Source organism: Haliaeetus albicilla, chromosome 6, assembly GCF_947461875.1.
Source record: "Haliaeetus albicilla chromosome 6, bHalAlb1.1, whole genome shotgun sequence".
NCBI classification, from domain to species: Eukaryota; Metazoa; Chordata; class Aves; order Accipitriformes; family Accipitridae; genus Haliaeetus; species Haliaeetus albicilla.
In genome coordinates this window covers 1,105,467-1,127,245 of record NC_091488.1, presented here as the reverse complement: position 1 = coordinate 1,127,245, position 21,779 = coordinate 1,105,467, and the positions used below count along the sequence as shown (strand labels likewise).

The 21,779-nt window shown below is 39.1% G+C and overlaps 1 protein-coding gene across 6 annotated transcripts in view; it reads left to right on the top strand.

Annotated features, from left to right (window-relative positions):
• Positions 1-21,779, top strand: part of SH3KBP1 (SH3 domain containing kinase binding protein 1) — a 219,591-nt gene that overhangs the window by 137,946 nt on the left and 59,866 nt on the right. For 5 of the 6 annotated variants that reach the window (XM_069784796.1, XM_069784795.1, XM_069784794.1 and 2 more), the window contains one exon: positions 17,052-17,127. In XM_069784796.1, the coding sequence (XP_069640897.1) occupies positions 17,052-17,127 (76 nt within the window). Of the gene's footprint in view, positions 1-2,654; positions 2,814-17,051; positions 17,128-21,779 lie in introns of those variants that run through there. The other variant, XM_069784799.1, reaches the window with a different exon arrangement.

Below are 21,779 nucleotides of genomic sequence, written 5' to 3'. Positions count from 1 at the left end.
ATTTTCAACTTCCGTTCCTGACTTAAGCTACTTGAAGAACATCTAAAAATAAAAAGAACATGAGGAAAATCATCTTGAAGAACTACTAAGCAGAGTAGTGTAAAAAGTATTGATAGTACCAGAAGTTACTCTTAAAAGCAACGTGGAAAATCTGCTCTGTTCTCCTGGGGCACAGCACTGGGCTTCTGCCAGCACGGGTTCTCCTGGAGGAGTGCTTGCTGGGAGGGAATACTCCTGGTTTTTCAGTCCTGGTTTTGATTAGGAAATCTTAGGATGCTTCAGTCTGAAAAACAGGATGTGTAGGTTTAAGCTAATGCAATTTTATTTCATAATAGGGAGACAATAAATGTTGCAAGTTGCTCTGGATCAGCTGATGATCGGTAGCTTGCTAATCACAGTAAATCTCTGAATTTCAGTTGAGTCTCTACCATTACCGAGCTTATACCCTGACAAGCATTTTAAAAGAAGACTCGTTAAAAACCCCCAAATGCTGTGCTTTAATAGTTTAAAATAAAGCTGATTTCCTGAGTTCCAGAAATACCTGATGGAGACATAAACTGAATTTCTAGGAAAGATTTGTCTCATGTTTCAACATCAGTACAGAGAAAATGCTTCGGAAGGCTCACAGTACTGACATGCAAGCTAGCTTTTTTTGCTGTCTGATGAACTTCAAGAGAACTGGATCATGAATGAATATGATCTAGTATGTCTACTAATAGCAGTAAATTCTACCTAAGTAAAATCTAATTTATATAAAAAGATTTAAATGAGTGTAATCAAGGATTTAGGAATAAACAGTTTTATAAAGTCTTAGTGTTTCTAAGTAAAATGATCTTTTTTCTTGCCCCACTTGGATTTTTTTATAATATAACTGATTTTTAACTGCTACATCTGAATTGTTAAGTTTTTTAAACTTTGAAAAGATTATAAAAATTCTAATGGAATGACATTTGATATTCTTAGCACACGCAAACTTTGAAAATTAAAAGAATAAATACAGTTATGCAAAAAAATAAAATACCCTGCCTGACTTTGGAAATTACACAAATAACTTCAAAAAGACTGATGAATGTAAACCAAACTGAATATAACCTGTGAAGTAAAATTTATACACTCATCTTTTGCTGTCAATGTAGCTTCATTAGTCTGTGGATTTTTTTCCGAAATTGTTTCCTTTTTAAAATTTTTCCTAGTTGAGGATTATTTTTAAAAGTCATGCCTGATTGTAGTACTTATACTTTTATATACTCATAAATTGTATGAATTATAAATGTGTCACAGATAATTCTTCTCTCTTAAAACAAATACCAGTAATTGAGTCTTTTCTGGAATGGAAATTAATGATGTATTGTAATATAACTTTAAAATAATTTGTGATTGGAAAACAGAAATCTTGAGGAAGGAGATTGCAGGCTCAGTATGCCTTCAGACTTTGCTCTGAATCCCTCCTGAACCTGTTCTGCAGCATGGTGCAGGCGCGGGGAGTGTTGCTGCAAGAGATGTTGCCTTTTCTGGGAGCCATCATCTTGTGCTCTTTTCCTTTTTTAAAATATCCTGATACTTTTTCTGGAGATCTATACTTGCAGTGATAGTCCTACTCAGATCAGTTGTGATTTGCTTTCAGTATAAGGCCAAAGGGCATCTCAGAGACCATCTAATCCAAGCCTCTCAACTGGATTAGGACCAAATATATATGAACAATCCCCAGGGGAAGGCTGGTTTTTAGAAAAGCATCCAATAAAGAAGATTGTGTATCCTCTCATATTCCACTGTTGTAGCAGAAAATATATTGTAATATCCTGGCTCTGCAAAATAACCTTTTTCTTGTTCTTTTTTGTAGGAACCATGTTGAACAATTTATTGTTCTCCCCTTTAAAATCTACAAAGTTTGTCATGTCCTTCCTTACAGTGGTTCTTAAAACAGAGAGAACCGATTTTTTTGCTTCTATCTTTTTAATGTATGAGTTCAGAGACTTTTTTCTTGTCCCATAATTGTGTTGGCACTCCCATGAGAATGCCTCTGTAGAGAATGGGCTGTGCGCCTATAGGGAATGCGTTGAGTGTGCCTGAGTATGTCCGTAGTAGATGTGTTCGCGTGTGAATGCTTACTGAACAGTATATACGGTCAAATGGGAGTGAGAGTGTATCGTGTCTTGTGGCTTGCTTAAATATAAATCTTTAATTTCTTCCAAATTATCTGAGAAGCCCTTGGTGTGTTTCCCTCCCCTGCCCTTTTTTCAGTCGCTTTAAAGTTGAATGTTTGTGAGGAGGCAGTATTAAGAATTTATAAGATTTTCATGGAAGAGCGCATCATCTGAAGTTTCTTGATCATCTTTCTTTAAAAAACAAAAGCTGAAACAAAGACATAGGTGACATGAAATTTCAGCTTTTTTTTTTTTTTTTTTTTTAACAGAGAGACCAGTACACTCAGAATTTGTCATAAGCTCATTTTCCTGTAGAGTTCTTTGCAAGACTTTCTGTCTGGGCTGTTCACAAAAAGTCTGTACATCCTCACTCACATTGCCTTTCCTAGCTGTCGGTCTCAAGAAGCCAGGAGAGACTAGGCTGGCTTGGGAAAGGAGAGGAAACTTCTCGCTGCAAGTGAGCAGAGGTAGGAAAAGCTCCAGATTTCCTGTGAAATAAACAAGTGGAACCTTTGTTTCCCCGGGATGGCCCGGAGCGTGAGTCAGTGTCAGGGCTGGGCTCCCGCTCTCGCCGAGCTGAGCTCATGCAAGGAAGGGGCAGGACTCCAGGGCTCTTCTTGGACACTTGGAGCTGCTGAAAGGCAGCTTGGCTTCACAATGGGAGAGGAGGTATTTCTTTTACGATTAGTTGGGGTTCTTTTCTGTGGCTGTTTAAAACTGTATCGTAATATGTATTCTGCAGAGCACAGGATTCGACTGCAGGGTTCTTTGGTTCTTCTGCACACTTTGTAGATGCCGGGTAGGGAAAAAGAAAAGAAAGGAAAAAGGTGCTGGGGATCCCGAAGTCCGTTTCTGCTATAGAGGACCGTATTAGAACAGGGGGTTACTTTTGTGTGAAAGCATATTCTGTCCTGGCTCTGTTTAGCTTAAGTTTTTTTCCTTTCACAGTGTTTGGCCATTAAACTTGCACAGATGTTTTTTATTTCTATATGATTTGGTTTCAGTTTTCTTATTCTAAAGAATAATGTAACTTTACAGTTAGACAAGACTAGCTGCACAGCCTTTAGGAAGTGTTGCTCTTTCAAATGTTTGCTTAGTAAACAAAAATTCATCCCCCTTCTTTTCCTTCCCAAATGCATTAATAAAACTGCACTTCTTCTTTTTGGCAGAGAAAAGAGGAGGAGCTTTACTAATTCCTCTTCTGAGAGAGGTGACATTTGGAGTCTTTTGTACAAATGAGGAAAACTGATACGAATAATTTTTGGAGAAAATTATATTGGGATAATAAAATCTAGATGGAAATTATCCTTTCCTTCAAGAAACAGCAAGGAAAACTGGAGTCAACTGGTGCTTGTAAAATTTTATAGAAAGCTGAATGGAGAGACACCAAGTAAACTGTGTAATGATTTGCAGATATGTTGGGGACTTTCAGTAGAAAAATGTAAATTTCTCTCAACTTTGGCTTTTCGCAGCTAAAGTCAGTAAGCTGTGTGCAGAAATGAAGCTACAAGTTTTCCGAGTTGCTGCTTCTCTTGGGATGTGCCATGTGTCTTTCTTTTTTTCTGCCTTAAAAAAAAGAAAAGAGGAAGGAGGAAAGGAGTAGTGCAAAAGGATCATAGACCAGCCAGGCACTCGGCGGGCTAAAAAGTCTGTAGGCCAATTTCTAAAATGCCTTTTTAACTCCTTGTTGCATTTGTTTCTATAGGAGGTCAGTGGCGTTTTCTGTTCTAAGGTAGTTCTTAGATACTACGGGCATGAGCTTATATTACTACAGTTAGTTGACCAAGTGCTTCCTAAAAACTTCCCAATAAAAACCAAGGAGGGGGAGAGAGGACTCAGCTCCTGGGGAGCTGCAGCGATTGGTAGCCAAGTGGGGGCTGCTGGTGCCTGCTTTCTGCTGGGCGCTGGGCCACTTGCCACGCACTGGCCACCCAAAGAGCGGCAGCCCTCCCGCCGTACGTACGGCCGGCAGCGGCTGCTGCAGCAGTCTCTGTGCCTAAAGCACTTGCTGAAAAGAAAAGCTGAAACACTTGACGTTAGTCATTCTCTGTTTGTGTTTCCAGTTTGGGAGCTTCATTCAAAGGAGAAGAGATGAAATTCCAGTCAGTTGAAAGAGAACTGGATGGAGATGCTAATGCATTTTGCGTTGTCACTTGTTGCTCTGCGGTTTTCTCTGTAAGAGTTTAAAATATCTCCCTGTTTTGCCTCAGTAACTTCTGTCCTGATTTCAGTGAGGCAACGTGGGAAAAAAATAACACTAAAAAATTAAAATTAAAGACAATCTGAGGAGAAGAGAAGAAATAAAATGCCAAAATGAAAGAAATATTTGCTGTCAGCACTAAGTCTGGGACTACCTGCATGACAGTACGGGTTTGGTCTTTTTTTTTAATTATTGAATTTGAAAAATATAATTAAACAGCTACTTGTCAGCATCGTAACTTTCACAAAAGACCAAGGAAGTATTGTTGCCACTTTAAAAAAGGAAGATATTAAGGAAGAGCCATTCCCTGCTTAATGTTTTCCTAGAATTTTTTTTTTTTTTATTTTATTTTTTTTTGAGAGGTGAAAGTTGCTACTAGGCTTTCCTTACTGCTGCACAAGGAAGTGGAGATCCATGTAGCAGTTGTAAGGTTCATTAATTTTTGTAAAAGAGGGAGGTTTCATAACAGCAGTGTCTAAGCTGGATGGTACAATCTGAATCATGCTAGTTACCAGCTGCAATCTAGACAGGCACAGTTCTCCTGGGAGAGTAGGAAGGAATTTCGTTCACTCAGTGCAGTCTGCCTAAAGGATTCTTCCTAGAGGAGATAGAAATTAACTGTGAATTGCAATCTGCAAACGGTAAAATTCCTGGTTAGGATTGCAAGGGGACATGATCCTTTACATTTGTGTAAGCCGCAGTCAGTAAAAGGCAAAAATGAAGACTAAATAAAGCAGTGAAAAAAGAAGACTTATCTGCTCCCCAAAATACTTAACTTTCACTACAAAAGCATATTCTAGCACTGCAAATCCGCAGCTTGAGGAAGAAAGAAAATGAGCTTGTTCATACAGCTCATTTTGATGCACATGCTTTCAGTGCTTTGAGAGGAGGCAGTTGGGAGCGTGCTGTGTGGGATTCATTCTGTATCTGCTTTTTTTATTTAATTTGCTAAAGCATTTTTACTCATCAGTGATTCTACCATGTCTTGCTCCATTTGTTTCAGCAGCATCTGCCTAATCTAAACTCTTACATTGACTTTCTCACCATTAACCTTTTAGGAAGGCAGATTTTTAGTTCATTAATGGTTTGAAATAGCCTGACAGCATCAAATGTCAGGATTCCAAATTTTACAGAAATATGAATGTTATAAGGTGTGTGAGTTAAGACACATGGGTTTCTCTCCTGTCCAGCACATCAAGCATACCGGTAGAAAGAAGCCGCTCTACTGTCTTCCCTGCCCATAATTTGAAATTTTAAGAACTTGTCAAAATATGAAGTTACAACAGCTTTAGAGTTTGAACTCGCCTGCCGGTAGAACAGGTTTAACTGTGGAGAAGAGTGATGTAAAAGCAAAGGGTGCACTCTCCTGCTCTCCAAGCTACCCAGAGTTTTAATGGAAATTATGTTTTCCTGTTCGTACTCATGTTTTTGTTTCTACTCCCTTTTCCATCCAAGAAGTTAAAAAAAAATTTTGCATTGCATATTTTACCTACTTATTTCTTTGAATGTTATTTGAGATAGCGCATATTTCTCTGGTGACTTGCATAATGCTAATGAAGATATTCTTCATCTGTGGTTTGTAGACTGCTGGTGGTCTGCTAAACACCTGGTAGTTTTAGTGCATGGATAGCTGGATGGGACATTTGGTACTGGCTCAGGTCGTTTCGTAATGGAGCTCAACAGCTGGAAGCAAGAACTAAAGTAATTTTCCATTTAAGCGGTTCCGAAATCGCTGAGGACATGTTTTGTAGTTGTAAACGGGAAGTTAGGAATCTGTGAAACAGTCTCTCTAATTAGATGTCTTCCCCACTATGAAGGTTTGAGACTCTACTATTAATGCAAAAATATAAATTACATGAATGTGGAGGATATAAACAGTTACAGCTCAGCATAAACATTAATATCATTACTGAGGAAGCAGTATGTATTCATACACTGAAATATTGAAATATTGTGCGTCTGAAGACGTCTTAAATCTATAGCACTTTCTCAGGGAAAGTCGGAGATAGTTAAAAGCCTTTTCAGACTGCTTGACAGAATCAAATTTATTCAGGGGGTTGGTAAGTTGTTATGAGCGCTTCACCGATAGTGTTGCAGTAGATGAGGTAGATGTAGTGCACCTTACAGCTCAGAGAAAGTCTGAGATGGCTAAAGAGGAAATGCAAATATGTATTTCTGTACGGTGGGTTTGTCTTTTTCATGCAATAGCTGACTGTCAATACAGTGTTTGCTTTTTATAATCTTTTAGACTCATAGTGGGTTTCTCTGCTTCTGTGATAACTACAAAAGATGGCCCAGGAAAGCAGACTTGCATATGCCATAAAGCATTTTTTGGCTCAGAAATTACTCCATTGAAAATTTCTGTAGTGGCCTACAAATCAGAGGATTTAAATGAACCTGTAAGAAACCAAAAGTTACTGCTTTATAATTTTGAAGACTTTTCTAATTATTTTCTCTTATATCTTTGTTCTCCCTATAGTTTTGCTTTCCTTTTAACTGAAAAACTTAGTTTCTTTGATAACGTTTGGGGGGAGAGAGGATTTGGAGTAATCCTTTGAAGTTTCCCTTGTGTTATCACTTTGGTTTTTTGTCACCTTGCTTTATTTAGATTTACTTTCCGAAATGTATTGCATTCAATATTTCACTTCCATATGTTAAGGAATGATATTTTCAGGAAATTGGAAGATCCTGAGACATCTGTAGTTCAGATCAGAACGGTGCCTGGGCTGGTATCGTGCCTCCAAACAGAGGTCAATACTGAAAGCCTGGGGAAGAATGGGAGAACAGAGTAAGCATACAGAGAAATTCTTGCAGTGAGTCTTCACGGCCTCTAGTCATTTTGAACTTTGTGTTTAATAACCCTAATGGATTTTTTTTCTCCTCATCAACTCGAGTGGTCACATTTTCATTGCAAGTAACATGTTACGTCTGTAACTCCTGTGAAAGAGTTCCACTCAGCTGGGTCACACACTGTGGGAAGGAGTTACCTCCCTTTGTTTTGAATGTGGTACCTGCTAATTTCTTCTGATAGCCCTTAATTTTTAGTACTGGTAGAGGTAATGAGTGAATCCTCCCTAGCTACCTTCTCAGTGCCCCACCTGATTTTTATAGACTTCCATTAAATCACCCCTGTGAATCTTTTTTTCCAGAAGGAGGAATCTGTTCCATAGGTTTGATCATTCTTGGTGGCTTTCTGTCTTTTCCAGTTCCTTTAGGGACTGAGGTGGGTTATGTGTGAGGGGGAAAGGAGGTGAGAGCCGCACACAATGATCTAGGTGTTGGGTGGATTTATACAGCATTTCAATAGTGCTTTCCATCGCTCTTTATTGCTTTTCAAAGTATTAACAGCTGTGTGTTTCAAAGCCCATCATTTCTGTCTCAAGATAGCAGTTTTCCTTCAAATGTGTCATTTTACTTCTATCTGAACTGAGTTTCTGTCTTTCCCCTTTTCTGGATCATCTGTGAACATGTGGAAAACAAGAGCCTTGATCTAGATCCCTGAGGGACTCCACTGGTCATCATGACGAAATCCTGCCTTTTGTTTCCTGTCTTTTAATCAGTTACTTATCCAAGTTAATCTTTTTTAAAAAGGATGAACAGTAAATTCTTTTTAATCTCAGTTTTTAGCATGCACTTAGGTCACAGTTTCAATCTTCAGGAGCCAGGACCAGCAACTTTTTTATTTGTGTGTTTTAATGAAAATTGCTGTGAATTGGCCATGGAAAGTAGAAAAGGTCATACTGGACTTGCATAAAGACAGCATTGTACTGCTGTAACACCAGTATTTATTGATTAGATAGCTGGGTTTATAGATTTATTGACGGACCTAGAGATAGATAGATACATATGGAGATAGAGAGAGAGATAGATAGATAAAGACAGACCTATAGGTAGATTAGCTGGCTGCTGTCCAGGCAGATAATACGCATGGACTACACAACTACAATATTTAAAAATAGCAAGTATCATGGGATTCCATTGACTGAATTTAGATGTCTGTGGTGTTGCTAGTACTCAAGGTTTCTTCACAGTGTGTAGACTAGAAGTCATTATTAGGATGTGACCTTTCTTATTCCAAAGAAGTCCAGATGAATTACATGCTAAAAGGGCTGTTTACCTCCATTAACAGAAGGGAAGCCTGCAGCCACTGGCCCATATGTGCACATCTGGTTCATAGCTGATGTTTAAGTGAAATGAACTCTATCTTGAATAACTACTTCAAAATGACAACATATTGTCATTTTACACCTCAGTGACAGAACCAGCTGAATGCCATTGTACTGAGAAGTATAACAAGATTACATGTAAAACATGATAGACTCACATGTAGTTATAACACAGCAGAAGTGAGGGTCTGTATGAAACCCTAAATTTTAAGATTTCCTAGCTTTTGAATGGCTAAGTAAGAAATCGTGCTAAATGATCATTAAAATAATAAGTAATTGTGGATAACATATTAAATAGATAAAATTTGATTAATACAAGATAAAAACAATAATATAAGTTTAATTGCAGCACCTAGTGCTTTCTCCTAAAAAAAATCCACACCTGGAAAACATACCAAAGAACTTACTACTCTGACCTTTGCTTCTTATTCATTCTCCCTTTTTCTTTTAAAGAACTTTTTCCTGAAAACAAATTAGACATTCAGTTGTTGTTATCAAATAAAATGTGAAGGAGTAACAAACTCTGAGCCATCAAGGAATGTCAACATACATTGATTAAATCATCCCGGCCTTGCTTTCTCCCTCCCTTTTCTGCTGTATGTAATCCTTCACAGTGGTATGCCAAAGGTAGTACAGGCTTGCCATTTTGTCTTTATTTTGCCATGAAGTTTCAGAACTACATAAATGATTTGTTGTCTGTCCCGGTAAGTGATTTTCTAGGTCTTCTCTGAACATGATTTTCAAATACTTTTTGATGTAATTAAGTAAAGCACCAGTAATTTCTTTTATTAAATATTTCAGAAATAACAGTTATTTTGAAAAAATAAAAGAGGTTTTAATTAAAACAAATGTGACTATTCCTTAAGTATTCAAAGCATTTTTTCTTAGACTTGATGTAGCTTAAGCAGTTTAACTGATGACAAGAGGTGGTTCTGCTTCTTTTTTTCAATTGTAAAAAAGAAGTGCATCAGAAGAATAATCATCTGATGAATCAGAAAACAAAGCCCCAGCAAAATCATGTTTTGTTCTAAAATTTCCCTTGTTTGGGGACCTCTGTACTGTTTCCTTTGCTTTGTTTACTTTCTTGCTTGTCTGCTTGGATTCCAGTGCCACGACAATGGATGACAGATACAGCAATTGTAAGATGCTCTGACATTCAGTACTCTATTTCTAGGGCACCAAGTGAACTGAGTGTGGTGTAATGTAATCGCAACCTGTTTACTATTCTCTGGAATGAGAATTAGAGTACTGTAGTAGGATTTAGACTGACATGCTACTTTTGTTGTCGTTCCCCCCCCTCCCCCTTTTTTTTTTGCATTCAGGAAGTAACTTTTGTATTTGGTAAAAACATATCAGTTTCTCTGTGAATACGAGAAAACATTTTTCTCCCAGATACCTTTAATTTTTCTGCATATGCATCCTGATTCCAAAAGCCTTTAAAATTCAGGCAGGATATACTAGTTGACTACTTGAACGTTGCTTTCCTCTAAAGCAGTGCTGGTGTAGTAGCCAGTTCCCGGAGGACTGGTATTCATGAAGAGTTATGAGGCCTCCACCTCTTCACTGTTGACTTCAGACAACTTGTCTGCTTTGTCCAAACTTGTTAATTGTGGCAAGAGTCATGCCAATGGCTGAAATTATGTCAATTTTCAAGGAGTTCTGTGGGATGAAGGCTTTGCTCTGTTGCTTTGTAAGACCAGGATTTTATCTGGAGGGACATCTTTTATTTAGAGATTTGTTGATTTTGTCAAGACAGAGAGAATTCAGGTGCCAGTGGTTCATGTGCCTTTCGCAGCACCTAAATACAGGGTTTCATAACCTTGCTGTAGAAGGGTAAAACCTTTCACAGGTAAAGTCTTTTTCAAAGAAAAAAAGCATTTATTTCTTTATGAAGATACGCTATAATTCAGAAGGCCTATGTTCATCCAAGTCCAAAAGTCATGTAGTGTAGACATCAGCTGGAAAAACTGCACTTAAGTCTGCTGGAATATGGACTAAGTATGAAAGTGTGTTATTTTCAGATTGTCCAGTAGAAGGTTATATAGCTTGACTATGTGCAAAGAAACTATAATTTGAAATTTAAAAATACTTTAATTGCTTTGTTGTCTGCATTCTGTGAAATATTTGCCACACGTCCCATTAAAACATCCCATATGGATGTGTGCCACATCTGATCCTGTGGTCAGGGTGCCCATTCTTTATGGAAGTATCATCTGGTATGTAGAGCTGAGTACTTCGGTGTGGTTTGTATTTCATCTTTTGAACGATGTAAAGACCAGCACTACTGCAACCTTTCCTTTGGTTGCCCTGAGCATGGTCAAAATGCGGTATGCTGGCCCCAGGAATCATTAAACCACACTATAGAGGTGCTCACCATGCTTTCCCAGTGAGCTTAAGCTGGTATAAATGAGCGCTGCAGCTGAGAGTTGCGCCTTACCCCTATGACCATAAATTTTCCTGCCTCAGTTCTACCCAAACATTTGTGCAGCCATTTAGCGAAGCGGATAACTCTCTTTTGTTCTTCCTTCCCTTCTGCAGTACTTCTTAACACAGATCAGTTCCCTCCTTTTCCCCTTGCAGATAAGCTAACGTCATGGCAGAGGGGAGGAGTGGTGGCAGGAATCGGCGCCTGAGGCTGGCTCCCCGGGGACACGGCCACCGCTGGTGGGTGGGCTCGGGCAGCCACCGCGCTGTTCCCTCTCTCTTGCTCACAGCAAGTGAATTATGAGACACCTGTGAGACACCAATTCTAGAATCATAAAATCACAGAACGGTTTGGGTTGGAAGGGACCTGAAAGATCGTCTAGTTCCAAGCCCCTGCCATGGGCAGGGACACCTTCCACTAGCCCAGGCTGCTCAAAGCCCCGTTGCGAGACGTCCTGTCTCTCTGCTCATACTCAGAGTAAACTAGGAGCACGAGAATAAAAAGGATTTTGCTTCCCTGTGCTTGCGACAGTCTGGTCGTAATTGAGGACTTGATGAACACTCGTTTCCTGTCCCATTCATTCACCTAACCTAGTTTTAAGGAAACTACCTGCATTATGGTGGGAATCTCTTCGCAGATGATGTCAGTAGAAATGCGTGCAGCTTGGGCAACTGGGGCTCTCTATATTAGCTGGGCGTGCATTGGGCAGATGTACCTATCTAGTTGGTATTAAAAAATATTAATAATAGTAGTTCAGGAGCATATGGATGGTAGTTCTACCAAAGCACAGCTGGGTAGAAAGTAGCTACAGAGAAAGAAGCTATTTTAGATGACTGAGGCAATCAAATATGCAGGCAGGTGCTTAATCACACTTTCCCTAAAGAATTTTTGTTTTCTCTGTAAAGGTTCCTTAAAATTCCCATCAGCCTCTTTGAAGTGCCATGTGGTGACCCTTTAGGAAAAGTGTTAACTCTGTCCTTTTGGGAAACCCCAGGATAACAATACTTGATCATGCTGTCACAGAAAGTACTTTATGTGGAGTTGAATGTTGGTATCATGGGAAAAACTGAAATCCTGGACATTTCTCTTATTTTGTCTCTGACAGAGTAAGGGCATTTTGACATCTGAAAGCCTTTGGGGTTTTTATACTTGGGCTCTTTCAATTTTTTATTTTTTTTTTTAATTTAAGGTAGACCAGGTAGGATGGATAAAGGACTTGATGATGTTCCTTAAGCACTTGAAGCATATTAGAACAAAGAAATTAATTTGGCTCCCCCTTCACAACACCAGCATTATACATGGTCAATGAGAAGCTTGTTTATGTTTCTGTTCATCCAGAGCTGGAAGAATCTAGTAACCATTTCTGCTTCTTTGTGAAAAAATGTTCTCGGTTACAAAATGGACTGCCAAAAAATACATTAAAGAACAGAGCTTTTATATTGTCACTAACAGTGGCCTTGGATTTGCACGTAAACCTCTAGATGAAAAAAGTCTCATGCATATAAACAACATTCAAAAATACTAGTTGAATGTTAAAAGGAAGCATTATGGTCAAAGAAATACAGCACGTTTTTTCCCCTGACCTAATCATTGAGGTTTTCTGAAATTCTAAAAGTTCTCAAGATAAGTAACTGTCTTTTCCTCCCCTGTATAAGACATCAGTGCATATTGTTCTATTTTCACTGTTCAAACTGACAAATGATGTTAAGCTTAAAATAGTGTTTCCAGCTCATACAGCTCATTTTTGTGAATTCTTTAATGTCTGATGTATTCTCTAGGGATATCTTCATGGAGTTACATTTCAAGCAGCAGTTCCAAAATATTTTATCTAGCGTAAAGACCTCAATTCACTTTCCAGAATAAATACTGATGCTGAGTAAATCTTTTTTTCCTGATTTGTGAGTAAATAAGCTGTTGCTTCGAAAAGCCTGTGTTTGTTAACGGAAAGTAAAAGGATAAGTATGTTCCTTCAGTGTAAAGAAATATAACAAAATCTTCTGTATGGACCTAGCTGGTGCACAAGTGACAATTCAATGTGAATTTTCAGATGAAATGTTCTAGAGACACAAGACCTGAATAACAAAAGTAAATAGACAACTCAGTTTTCAGCAACAACAGAAAACCCTGAAATACAACTTTAAAATATCCTGAAGGAGGAAACTTGATCACCAGTCTGCTTTTCTTCCTCTGGTCAGGATTGAATAGTTGAAGGGAAGGGCCGTAGTGCCCTCAAGTGAGAAAATGTATACTGCCCAGTACGTGCTCTGCTTCTCTTGTGTTGTTCTCTGCTGTTACAGGGATTGCGGTTGAACCAAAGTACATAAATGAAAGGAAATGAGACTGTTTAGATTGTACCGTGACCTCATTCACACAACTTTGTGTGCCACCTCAAACACTTTTGTAATCATTGTTAACTCAGTATCAGAGGAAACTGGTCTGCAGTGATAGGGACTTGCAGCGTACCAAACTGTCATTGAGGGCTCTTCTGCTAACAGAACCTATTATTTAATGCTAGACTATCCTTCTGTTGGCTTCATAAAACCAAGCATTAATACTGGCAGGTTGCTGCTAAATCTGTCTCATGCCTCTGAATATCTGTACACCAAATCATGGTCATTATTCATGCTTTTATCAGCTGTTTCTGCAGCAAGAGGGCACTTCATCCCCTTTCATCTTTAGGATTCACTCGTCAGGCGATTAGGGGGATTTGTGTCTGACAGCTAAATAATCTAATTATACTCGCCTTGCAGAAATAGTGGGATCAAGATTCTGCCTGTTTTGTTGATATGTTCTGTTGTGTGTTGGGAGTCAACCGAGACTTGGAGTCAGGAAGCATGAACTCTACTTGCACCACATGTTTCTTGTGTGATGGGACTAAGCAAGTCAGAGTAGTGTCTGCAGAGTAATGTAAGTGGAACAAGGCTGACTGCCATCATCTAGAAATGAGATTTATGGTAATCAGCATACTGGAGGAGGGTAGAGGGAAACTGAAATGGTACTCTTCAGAAGTGTCTCTGAACCACCAGGCTAGAGACACAAAGGCAGAGGGGAATATGTTAGCTACCCTTTTTGCTGGTGCTGAAACCATTCTGCAGCCAAGAATTCAAGACATAAAGGGCCAGAGAGAAAATGCAGAACTTCACTTATCTTTGCAGCCTGGCAATTAGGACACTGCTGGAAGGGCGTCATCATGGGCATTCTGGTTCATGCTGCATGTGACATTTTATTGTAAACATTACTGACAAAATGATAGAGTTAGGTAAATGGAGGGAGAGAGTTCATGCTGGGAGATGTCAGTTGATGCTGGCAGGGTTGAGGATCCTGCTCTTGCATTTGGAGCGTCTAAATTCCCCAAAAGTCCTTCAAGTTCTAAGTCATTTTTTGTGCCTCTGTCCCAAAGGGGTAAGATCTGCTTGTTTCTTGGGAATATTGAGCCTGATAGGTAGGAATGAATCGGGTAAGACTAAGTAGTGTGAAAGCTGGAGTTGTATATCAGTATTTTGCAGCATAGATCAATGTGTCTAGAAGGGCTTGGAGGACATTTTTTTCTGAATTGACCTTCTTATGTAAAGGAAGAACAGAGGAGGAGAAAGAATTGTATTGAAATCTTCAGTTCAACACAATTAAGAGTATTCTTTGCTCCCATGTTTCATTTTTTAGAAGTGAGGAAGGTTTTGGTAAATTATGCTGGGCCTTCAACTGCAGAAGAGACCAAAATACCCTATAGAAACTAGTCCCTGAGAAGAAGAGTCTATGTCATGGAGATGTGTGTTGAATCAGCAAGAATTTAAGTTGGGCTTGCTTGGTTCTCCTAGCCACTAGTAAATTTGGTAGATATTTGACATGTATGAGAGTATGAGTGATGTAGAACAGTTGGAGAGTCAGAAGGGGAGTTTCTGGCTCATATGGGAGGAGATCTGTCTGTCTCCCATTTCTCTTGTCAGAAAAATTGGTAACTGTGATAATACTACTCGATCTGGGACTCCCAGCATGCAGATCTTAGCTATACTTGAGGTTTTATCCTGTTAAAGCAGAACCATCAGACTTAACAGATCACAGAGGATTCAGTGTCTCTTAGAGTGAGGAAAGTTTATCTTGCATGTTTCCTAATGAACAAATGAGTACTATATTAAGTTTCATGGAGATGTTTTAGGAGTGTTTTCCATGCAAATGTGTGGATCAGTATAGACTAATTGTAAACATAAATAAATCGTAATTTAAAAAAAATCTCCTTTAGTATGTTTTTACAGGAAGAATAAAACTTTTTGGCAGCACAGGTCTACCTGAAACCAGATTTGCATGGCCTATCCATTTTCTTTCCTTTTTCCTGTCAGTGGTGCTTGCGTCACCCCTCAAAGTCCTTGAGTGCAGTCCCCTTACAATTAAAGAATACCAGTTCCACTTGTCTTCTCCTGTCCCTGTCCCATAACAAATTCCAGTGTCCCTCCTCACTGGAGTGGGTTCTGTGCGACCCTCATTTAAATTACTTGAATTGCAACTTTCTGTGTCCTCCTAGTAGATATAACATTTCTTCCTCTCCTCACTGCGAGATTTTGGGACAGCTTCGCTCGTTCCGCAGTAAATGATCTTTGGATGTTGTAGGTCACTGATCTTTCAGCGCCTTCCGTGTGCTACACCCAGTTGTGCACAGCTCTTCATCTATCGGTAGACCTGTCAGGAGTCCAGTTTCTTGTTTCTGTGCTCAGGCTATTTCTCTATGTGCAAAAAGAGTCGTGTCTTCAGCCACTTTGCTCCCTGGGCTTTTTACCGTCTCTCCTGAACAAATTGCAATTCATGCAAAGACTGCTTTCTGACGGGTCTCCTAGCTCCCAGCAGAAGAACAGCCTTGTTTGGGTGGTATTCTCTTTTCTGTTCCCAAGGAGTCAGTTGGTTCCCCATGCTGATTTATTCACCTGCACAGCTGTTCATTCTGAACAAGCAGATGAATGAATGTTTGCAAGCATTGCACTTGCATCTGCTATAAATTAAGAAATTACATTGCCGCGTGCCCTTCCCACTGGGATACACTAGTTCTTTCCTCTTTGCCCATGATTCTTTTGCTGTGATTTTCAGCTTGTTAAATTTTAGCTTGCTGTGGGTTTATCTGGGTTTTGGTTTCATGTCATGAGATCAATGATTCATGTATGATAAAGCAATTACCAAATGCTTTCCTTTAATTAATTGTTCTTGAATAACAATTTCATCTTTAAAAAAAGAAAAACTCCCCTAAATTAAAGTTTTGGGATATTCCTCTAGTACGCATTTCTTTCTGAGGTAAATAGCAGTGCAGTTTAGAGTACGTGCTCTCATCATTTTCCAAACCATTTTATGAAGCAGAACTGTGTGAATAAAGGTTTGATCATGAATGAGCATGTACTGAGATGTGCAGCTATCTTGAACTGCTCTGTTTGCCTCTGAACCAAAGGCTGTCTTCCCAGTCTCACTTTCATCTTGAAGGTATTCTGTGCTTTTATCTCTGTGAAGGCCCGGTAGCTTCAAATTCTTCATTACATCTCTTCCAGTACAATTTTCACTGCTTTCCAGCTAGATCTTTACCATACCTTTCTGAGGCTGATTATTGCTTATTGTAGTGCTTATTGTAGTACTCCTCTGTAAGTTAGTTATTTTTGCTCAAAAGAAATAAAAATGAGAACCATTTAAAGAGCTGTTGTCAACTTAAAAATCACACTTAGTGTAGAATGACTGAAATGAATACTCCTTGTATGGACAGAAGGGGGATTCCCCCCCCCCCCTTCTTTCGGTTTTACTTTTGGTACTGAATAGCACCTTTCCTTAAGTAATTTCATCACATATGCATTCCACCAGTGAAATTTCTGTGAGTCTTCCCTGAAACTGTGTTAAGGCGTTATTGTTTAAAAATGTTAGTAAACATTTTTTTAATGGGAAAATTTGAGAATCACGTTTTTATGAATTCTATATCATTAAAAAAACCCCAAACCTAACAAAAACCCCACAGACAAACCTAAGTCTTTGCCTCTGTTTCTTTACTGTCCTTTTTCTACTCCTATATTTTCTATTTCTGTTACAATTTTTTATGTTGTCCAACTTTTAACTGAACCTGCAAATTTTAAAGGAGAATAATTATTTTTTTTCAGAGTGTTGGGAAGAAATTACCTCCAGCCACAGCAACTCAGGAGCCAACAAAAATAGAAGTGGACAGCAGAACAAAAAGTAGGTTTCATAGTTTTTTCATCTTTGCACTTCATGCTATTAAGCCTCTTAAAAGCAAGCTGAACACTTTTCCCTGGTTTTGGCTAAAAGAGTGTCCTGTATATATGAAAGGAGAGGATGCAGACAGTTATATTTAGGATAAACTTTGAGTAGGCGGTATGTAGAATGCTTTGTTTCACAGAATCCTCTGAATTCTTTTTGCTCTGATAATCCTACCTTGAGTTTTCTGCCACCAAAAATCAAATTAAATTACGTGATCAGCTTTCAGCCTTGAGGGTACTTCGGAATTAATCAGAGTTGAATAAGATCCAACTTCAGGCTGTAACTTGTAGGTAGGTCATAGAAAAATATCTCTGGCTGTGAGTGACCTTGCTTTTTTCCTCTTTTTTCTTTTTTTGTGTAGCAGAAATAATTGGTGTGAGTGGTATAGTTTGTATGGAAAATGAACAGTGTCCAACTTCAGTTCTGTTTGCATCATTTCAATGCTTAGTAAACAAAAACCAATAATTGTATCTTCTAGGCAGGTCTAAGTGCTGTTCTAGGGAGGCATATGCAACTAGCTTACCAAATAATTTAGGTATATATTCCCAATCTTTTGATTTTATTTATATAAAGTTACAACTAAACTTTATGGATTCCAGTAGAAAAGAATAAGAAGGAAAAGAACATAGCCATGCCTTAGTAAAGAAATTGAGTATAATATAAACTGTTGAGTTTTTAAGTCTTGCCCAGTCCTTCTCCTTCCTTTTAGATAGCTAGCAGGTAATGTCTTGTCTCAGAACCAAAACACATACAGACGTAGGAAGGCAAGCATCTGGAGCAGCAGAACAGGGGCTGTCTGAGAACAGTGTATGCTTACGACCTGTTTTACCACATGTTTTCAGCTCAGAGCTGCAAAAGCAGCTTAGAACAACTTTTAGTGAGTTATTGTCCATTAGCTGCACCACGCTAACTGACTCGCGGCATCCTCTTCTCTTGTTCCCCTTGTGACACGAGGCTGTTAAAGGGAAGTACTGCAAGAACTCAATTGCCCTGAGGAAATGAGAACTCGAAATACTGAAAAATGAGCAAACTGGTAATGTAGAGCAGGGCTCCTGAATGAATGTGTTTGGAATTACCTTTCCCAACCTGCAGCTTGAGCAGGTTAAGCTGACCGGAGTGGAGGTGCCCATCAGAAGGGATGGTCCCACGGGCTTTCCCCCCGCAGCACTAACCCTTGTGTGGTAAGCCAGGCTGGGAGGCAGCTGCCTCGTTCCACATCAGCTTGTACTTCTGACAGCTGAAACTGCATCCCAGGGTACTGGGGTTTCATACTTATACCACTTACAAACAAATGTGGAAACCTTATGAACAGTGGTTGGAGAACTGTACCTTCTACGGTGACACACTGAGCTCTGGTTGACACAGAGACACTTCTCCATCAATGCTTCTGGGCTCTAGTCGGTCCTTTCACCTTTTTGTTATTTCCCTCGGATACACCTTTTTGGTCAGAAAATCCCTCTTCTGTTGCCATCTATTTTCACCACGGTTGTGTGCAAATGTCATTCAACATCCCTTTTGCCAGAACCGATGAGAAGGGTGGGCTACTTATTTGTACAGTATCTTCGCATGTTCTATGAATTTTACCTAAACTTTATTATTTAGGACATTTTCTCTTTCCTGGAATCTCTGGGGCCTCAGTAGAATTTTTGGCATCTCTGTTCTTGCTTGGGAAAGAGAAGCACATGTATAGGAAGGTCTGATATAATGTAATTATATATAATTGTCTTAGCCTCAAATGGTGTCACAGGAGATACTTTCCAATCAGTTGAAGCTGTCTTCATTTAAATTGAAAAACCTTCCAGTGAACATGAAACATACTTCAGTCTGGTTTGGGTTTTGATATAGGCAGAGGAATATTTTTTTCATAATACAGTTAAATGTCTGATAGTGAGACCTGAGGAGTACAATCAGAGTCTGGCATATGACTATGATTTATCTAGTATTTGTCATTTCTCCAAAATCTAATTTTTGCGTTCTCCTAAAAACCTACCACAAACAAGCTTGAAAAAGCATTGAATCCAGGGAAGTTGGCAGTCTCAGAAAACTGATGAATGGCCTAATCACAGCGTTCAGCATAGAAGTATCATTCCATCTTGGACCTCAGGTACTTTCACTTTTGTCTGGGATGGTAGGGTCCCAGTCTTCCTTGGAGTCTTTAATTGCTGAACAGAATAGATACTGTGCCATTCTCCAAAGAAGCAGCAAGAAACAGAAGATCCATAGATTCAGCTCAGTATGGAGAGGGGACTTTTGGCTATGTGATTTAGATTCCCTTGGGATTACTGCTGGAGACGTATGCTGCAAGCAAGAGAGAGGTTATGTTGCTAGAGGAATAATGCAGTTTTTCATCTTCCACCTACTTTTTTCCGTGACTGATGCTGTTATTCCTTAGTCTCAACTGGACAAAAAATGCAATTGTACTGTGAAAGAGCCTGCTGAGAGAGGAAATGGAGAGCGGTAGCATCTTCCCTCTTTGCCCGCAGGGGCTTCAGCATGGAGTGATGGTTGCTGACTCTTCCCACATCTTGATTTGAGTCTGCTTTTTTCCTATAGCTTTCCTGGTGTGGTAGGGCAGTGATTTGCAGCAAGGTACTTGATGCACTTACCATTTGCTCTTAGGACATGCAAGGTGGCCTAAGTTCTGCAATGGGGTGTGTTGGTTGGAGCAAAAGACAGAGCAGCATGTTCTATAGATGCATCTCCCAATAGTATGCTATGTAAATCTCCCTAAGAAGTGGTCTTAAGATTTTGAGGGATAAACGGATGACTCTTCAAGGCAAAAGAGGACCTTTTGCTCAAAGGGAGAGCACACTGAAAGCACAGATCCTTACAGAGCTTGAGTGGACCCTTGGAAAACATCACTAACCTTTCAGGAATGAAGGAATGCATCTTTGAAGAGAAGAGGGGAGAGCTGTTTGGTTTAGGTTTGTGGGTGGCTAGGCTTACAGGGGAATTATTCTGCTGTAGAATTTCCATCTCTCTCATGTAGCTGGGATGGCATATGCATGCATGTGTGTTTATAATTCTATCTCGGGGGTGAGATATATTGGTTTTTCTATGAAGTACCTTGCTTTTAGTTTAAGTGGCTTGCAGTGGGAAGGCTATATTGTAGAAAATATATATAAATTTTTAAGTAGCTCTGTTGGATTCTAAAATTCAGCAAAGCAAAAACATCTACAGTGACTGAGACAGCTATTGCAGATTACTGAGATTGCAAAAATGGAGTATAAATAAGCAGACAACAAAACAGCAAAGGCAATAAGTCACAGAATGCACTGACCACAGCACTTAATTTGATTACTCCACTCACTATTTACAATTTGTGTTAACCTATTGCATAATAGGAATACCAAAATCCTAGCAAGTAACTAATGTTTTTGCGTGATGGTAGAAGGTGTAAGGAGTAGCTGAATCTAGATTAATGGGGCCCTAATTAGTTCTGTTTCTATTTTTTTTTATGAAATGGTGGTTTGACAGTTTGAATATTGTGAAGTTCTGTGAAAATATTTATTAGTGCAATCCATTTATGAGTCTTGAGTATGGCAGTTAATAGTTTTGCTGAATGTAGTGTTTGGGTTTTTTCATCTGGTTTGTGGTTTTGGTAATGATGTAATTTTTCACTAGATTTTGTACATTTTATTCCATTTCAGGAACATTTTATGAGTGATAGTTAAAGAGAGGAAGCTTAAGCTCAAGGAATACTACTTTAATGCTGCTTCTTTTCTTACTTAGTATTACTGTTTGTGTCCATATTGATTGGTGTATGATTTAGACTTCATCAAGGGGGAAATATTTAAGCCTCAAAAATCAACTAGACAGGTTTTTTGTTTGTTTTACTAAAAAATAAATAAATAACCAATTTCTGAAAAGTTAGAAGGGTGACTCCAGCCCAGTGATTACATTCCCTGAGATGGAGGAAATCTTGCCATGGGGTTGAAGAGTTCTTACCTAACAAAAAAGAAGCAGCATCAGATGTGAGAGGAGGAAATTGTGTCATCCTGGCCTAAGAGGAAAAGCAAATTCCAGACTCACTGTCCCCTGTGAAATTTAAGCTTGAACATATGTTTGTCTGTGGACTGTTGTCTCGAATGTCACAGCTCATCCTTAGAGTCTGGCAGGAGAACAAATAGAAGAGGCATGCTTTTAAAGTGAACAGGGTCCACTGGTACAGTAAATGGAGTTTGCTCAGTTCTGGTTTGAACAGAATAATATTTAACCAGTTTCTCAAAATGCAAACAAATGAATTTACCTACTACAGTACTGCAGAATCCCAAGTCATATAGAAGGTCTATACGTTGAAACCAGTGCTTTACCCTGTCATCGTAAATACATATCGAGCCGCTGAATTCTGTGGGTGAAATACAGTGCTTGTAGCAGCCTAGATAATGAAGCAGCTGTATTCTGTAGGAAGGCTCTCTCTTGCTAGTGTTCTCCCTCTTTGAGGCAATGATTTTCTGGGGGGCTTGAGACTGTATCAAATAAGCCGCATTTTGAACTCAGGACAGACTGTGGGGCATGAGGTGCTGAACAGAGATGCATGTTAACTACCCCCATAAAACATCCAGTTCTTTTTAGAGGATAGCCCCTTTATAGTGTTTAGGATGAGACTT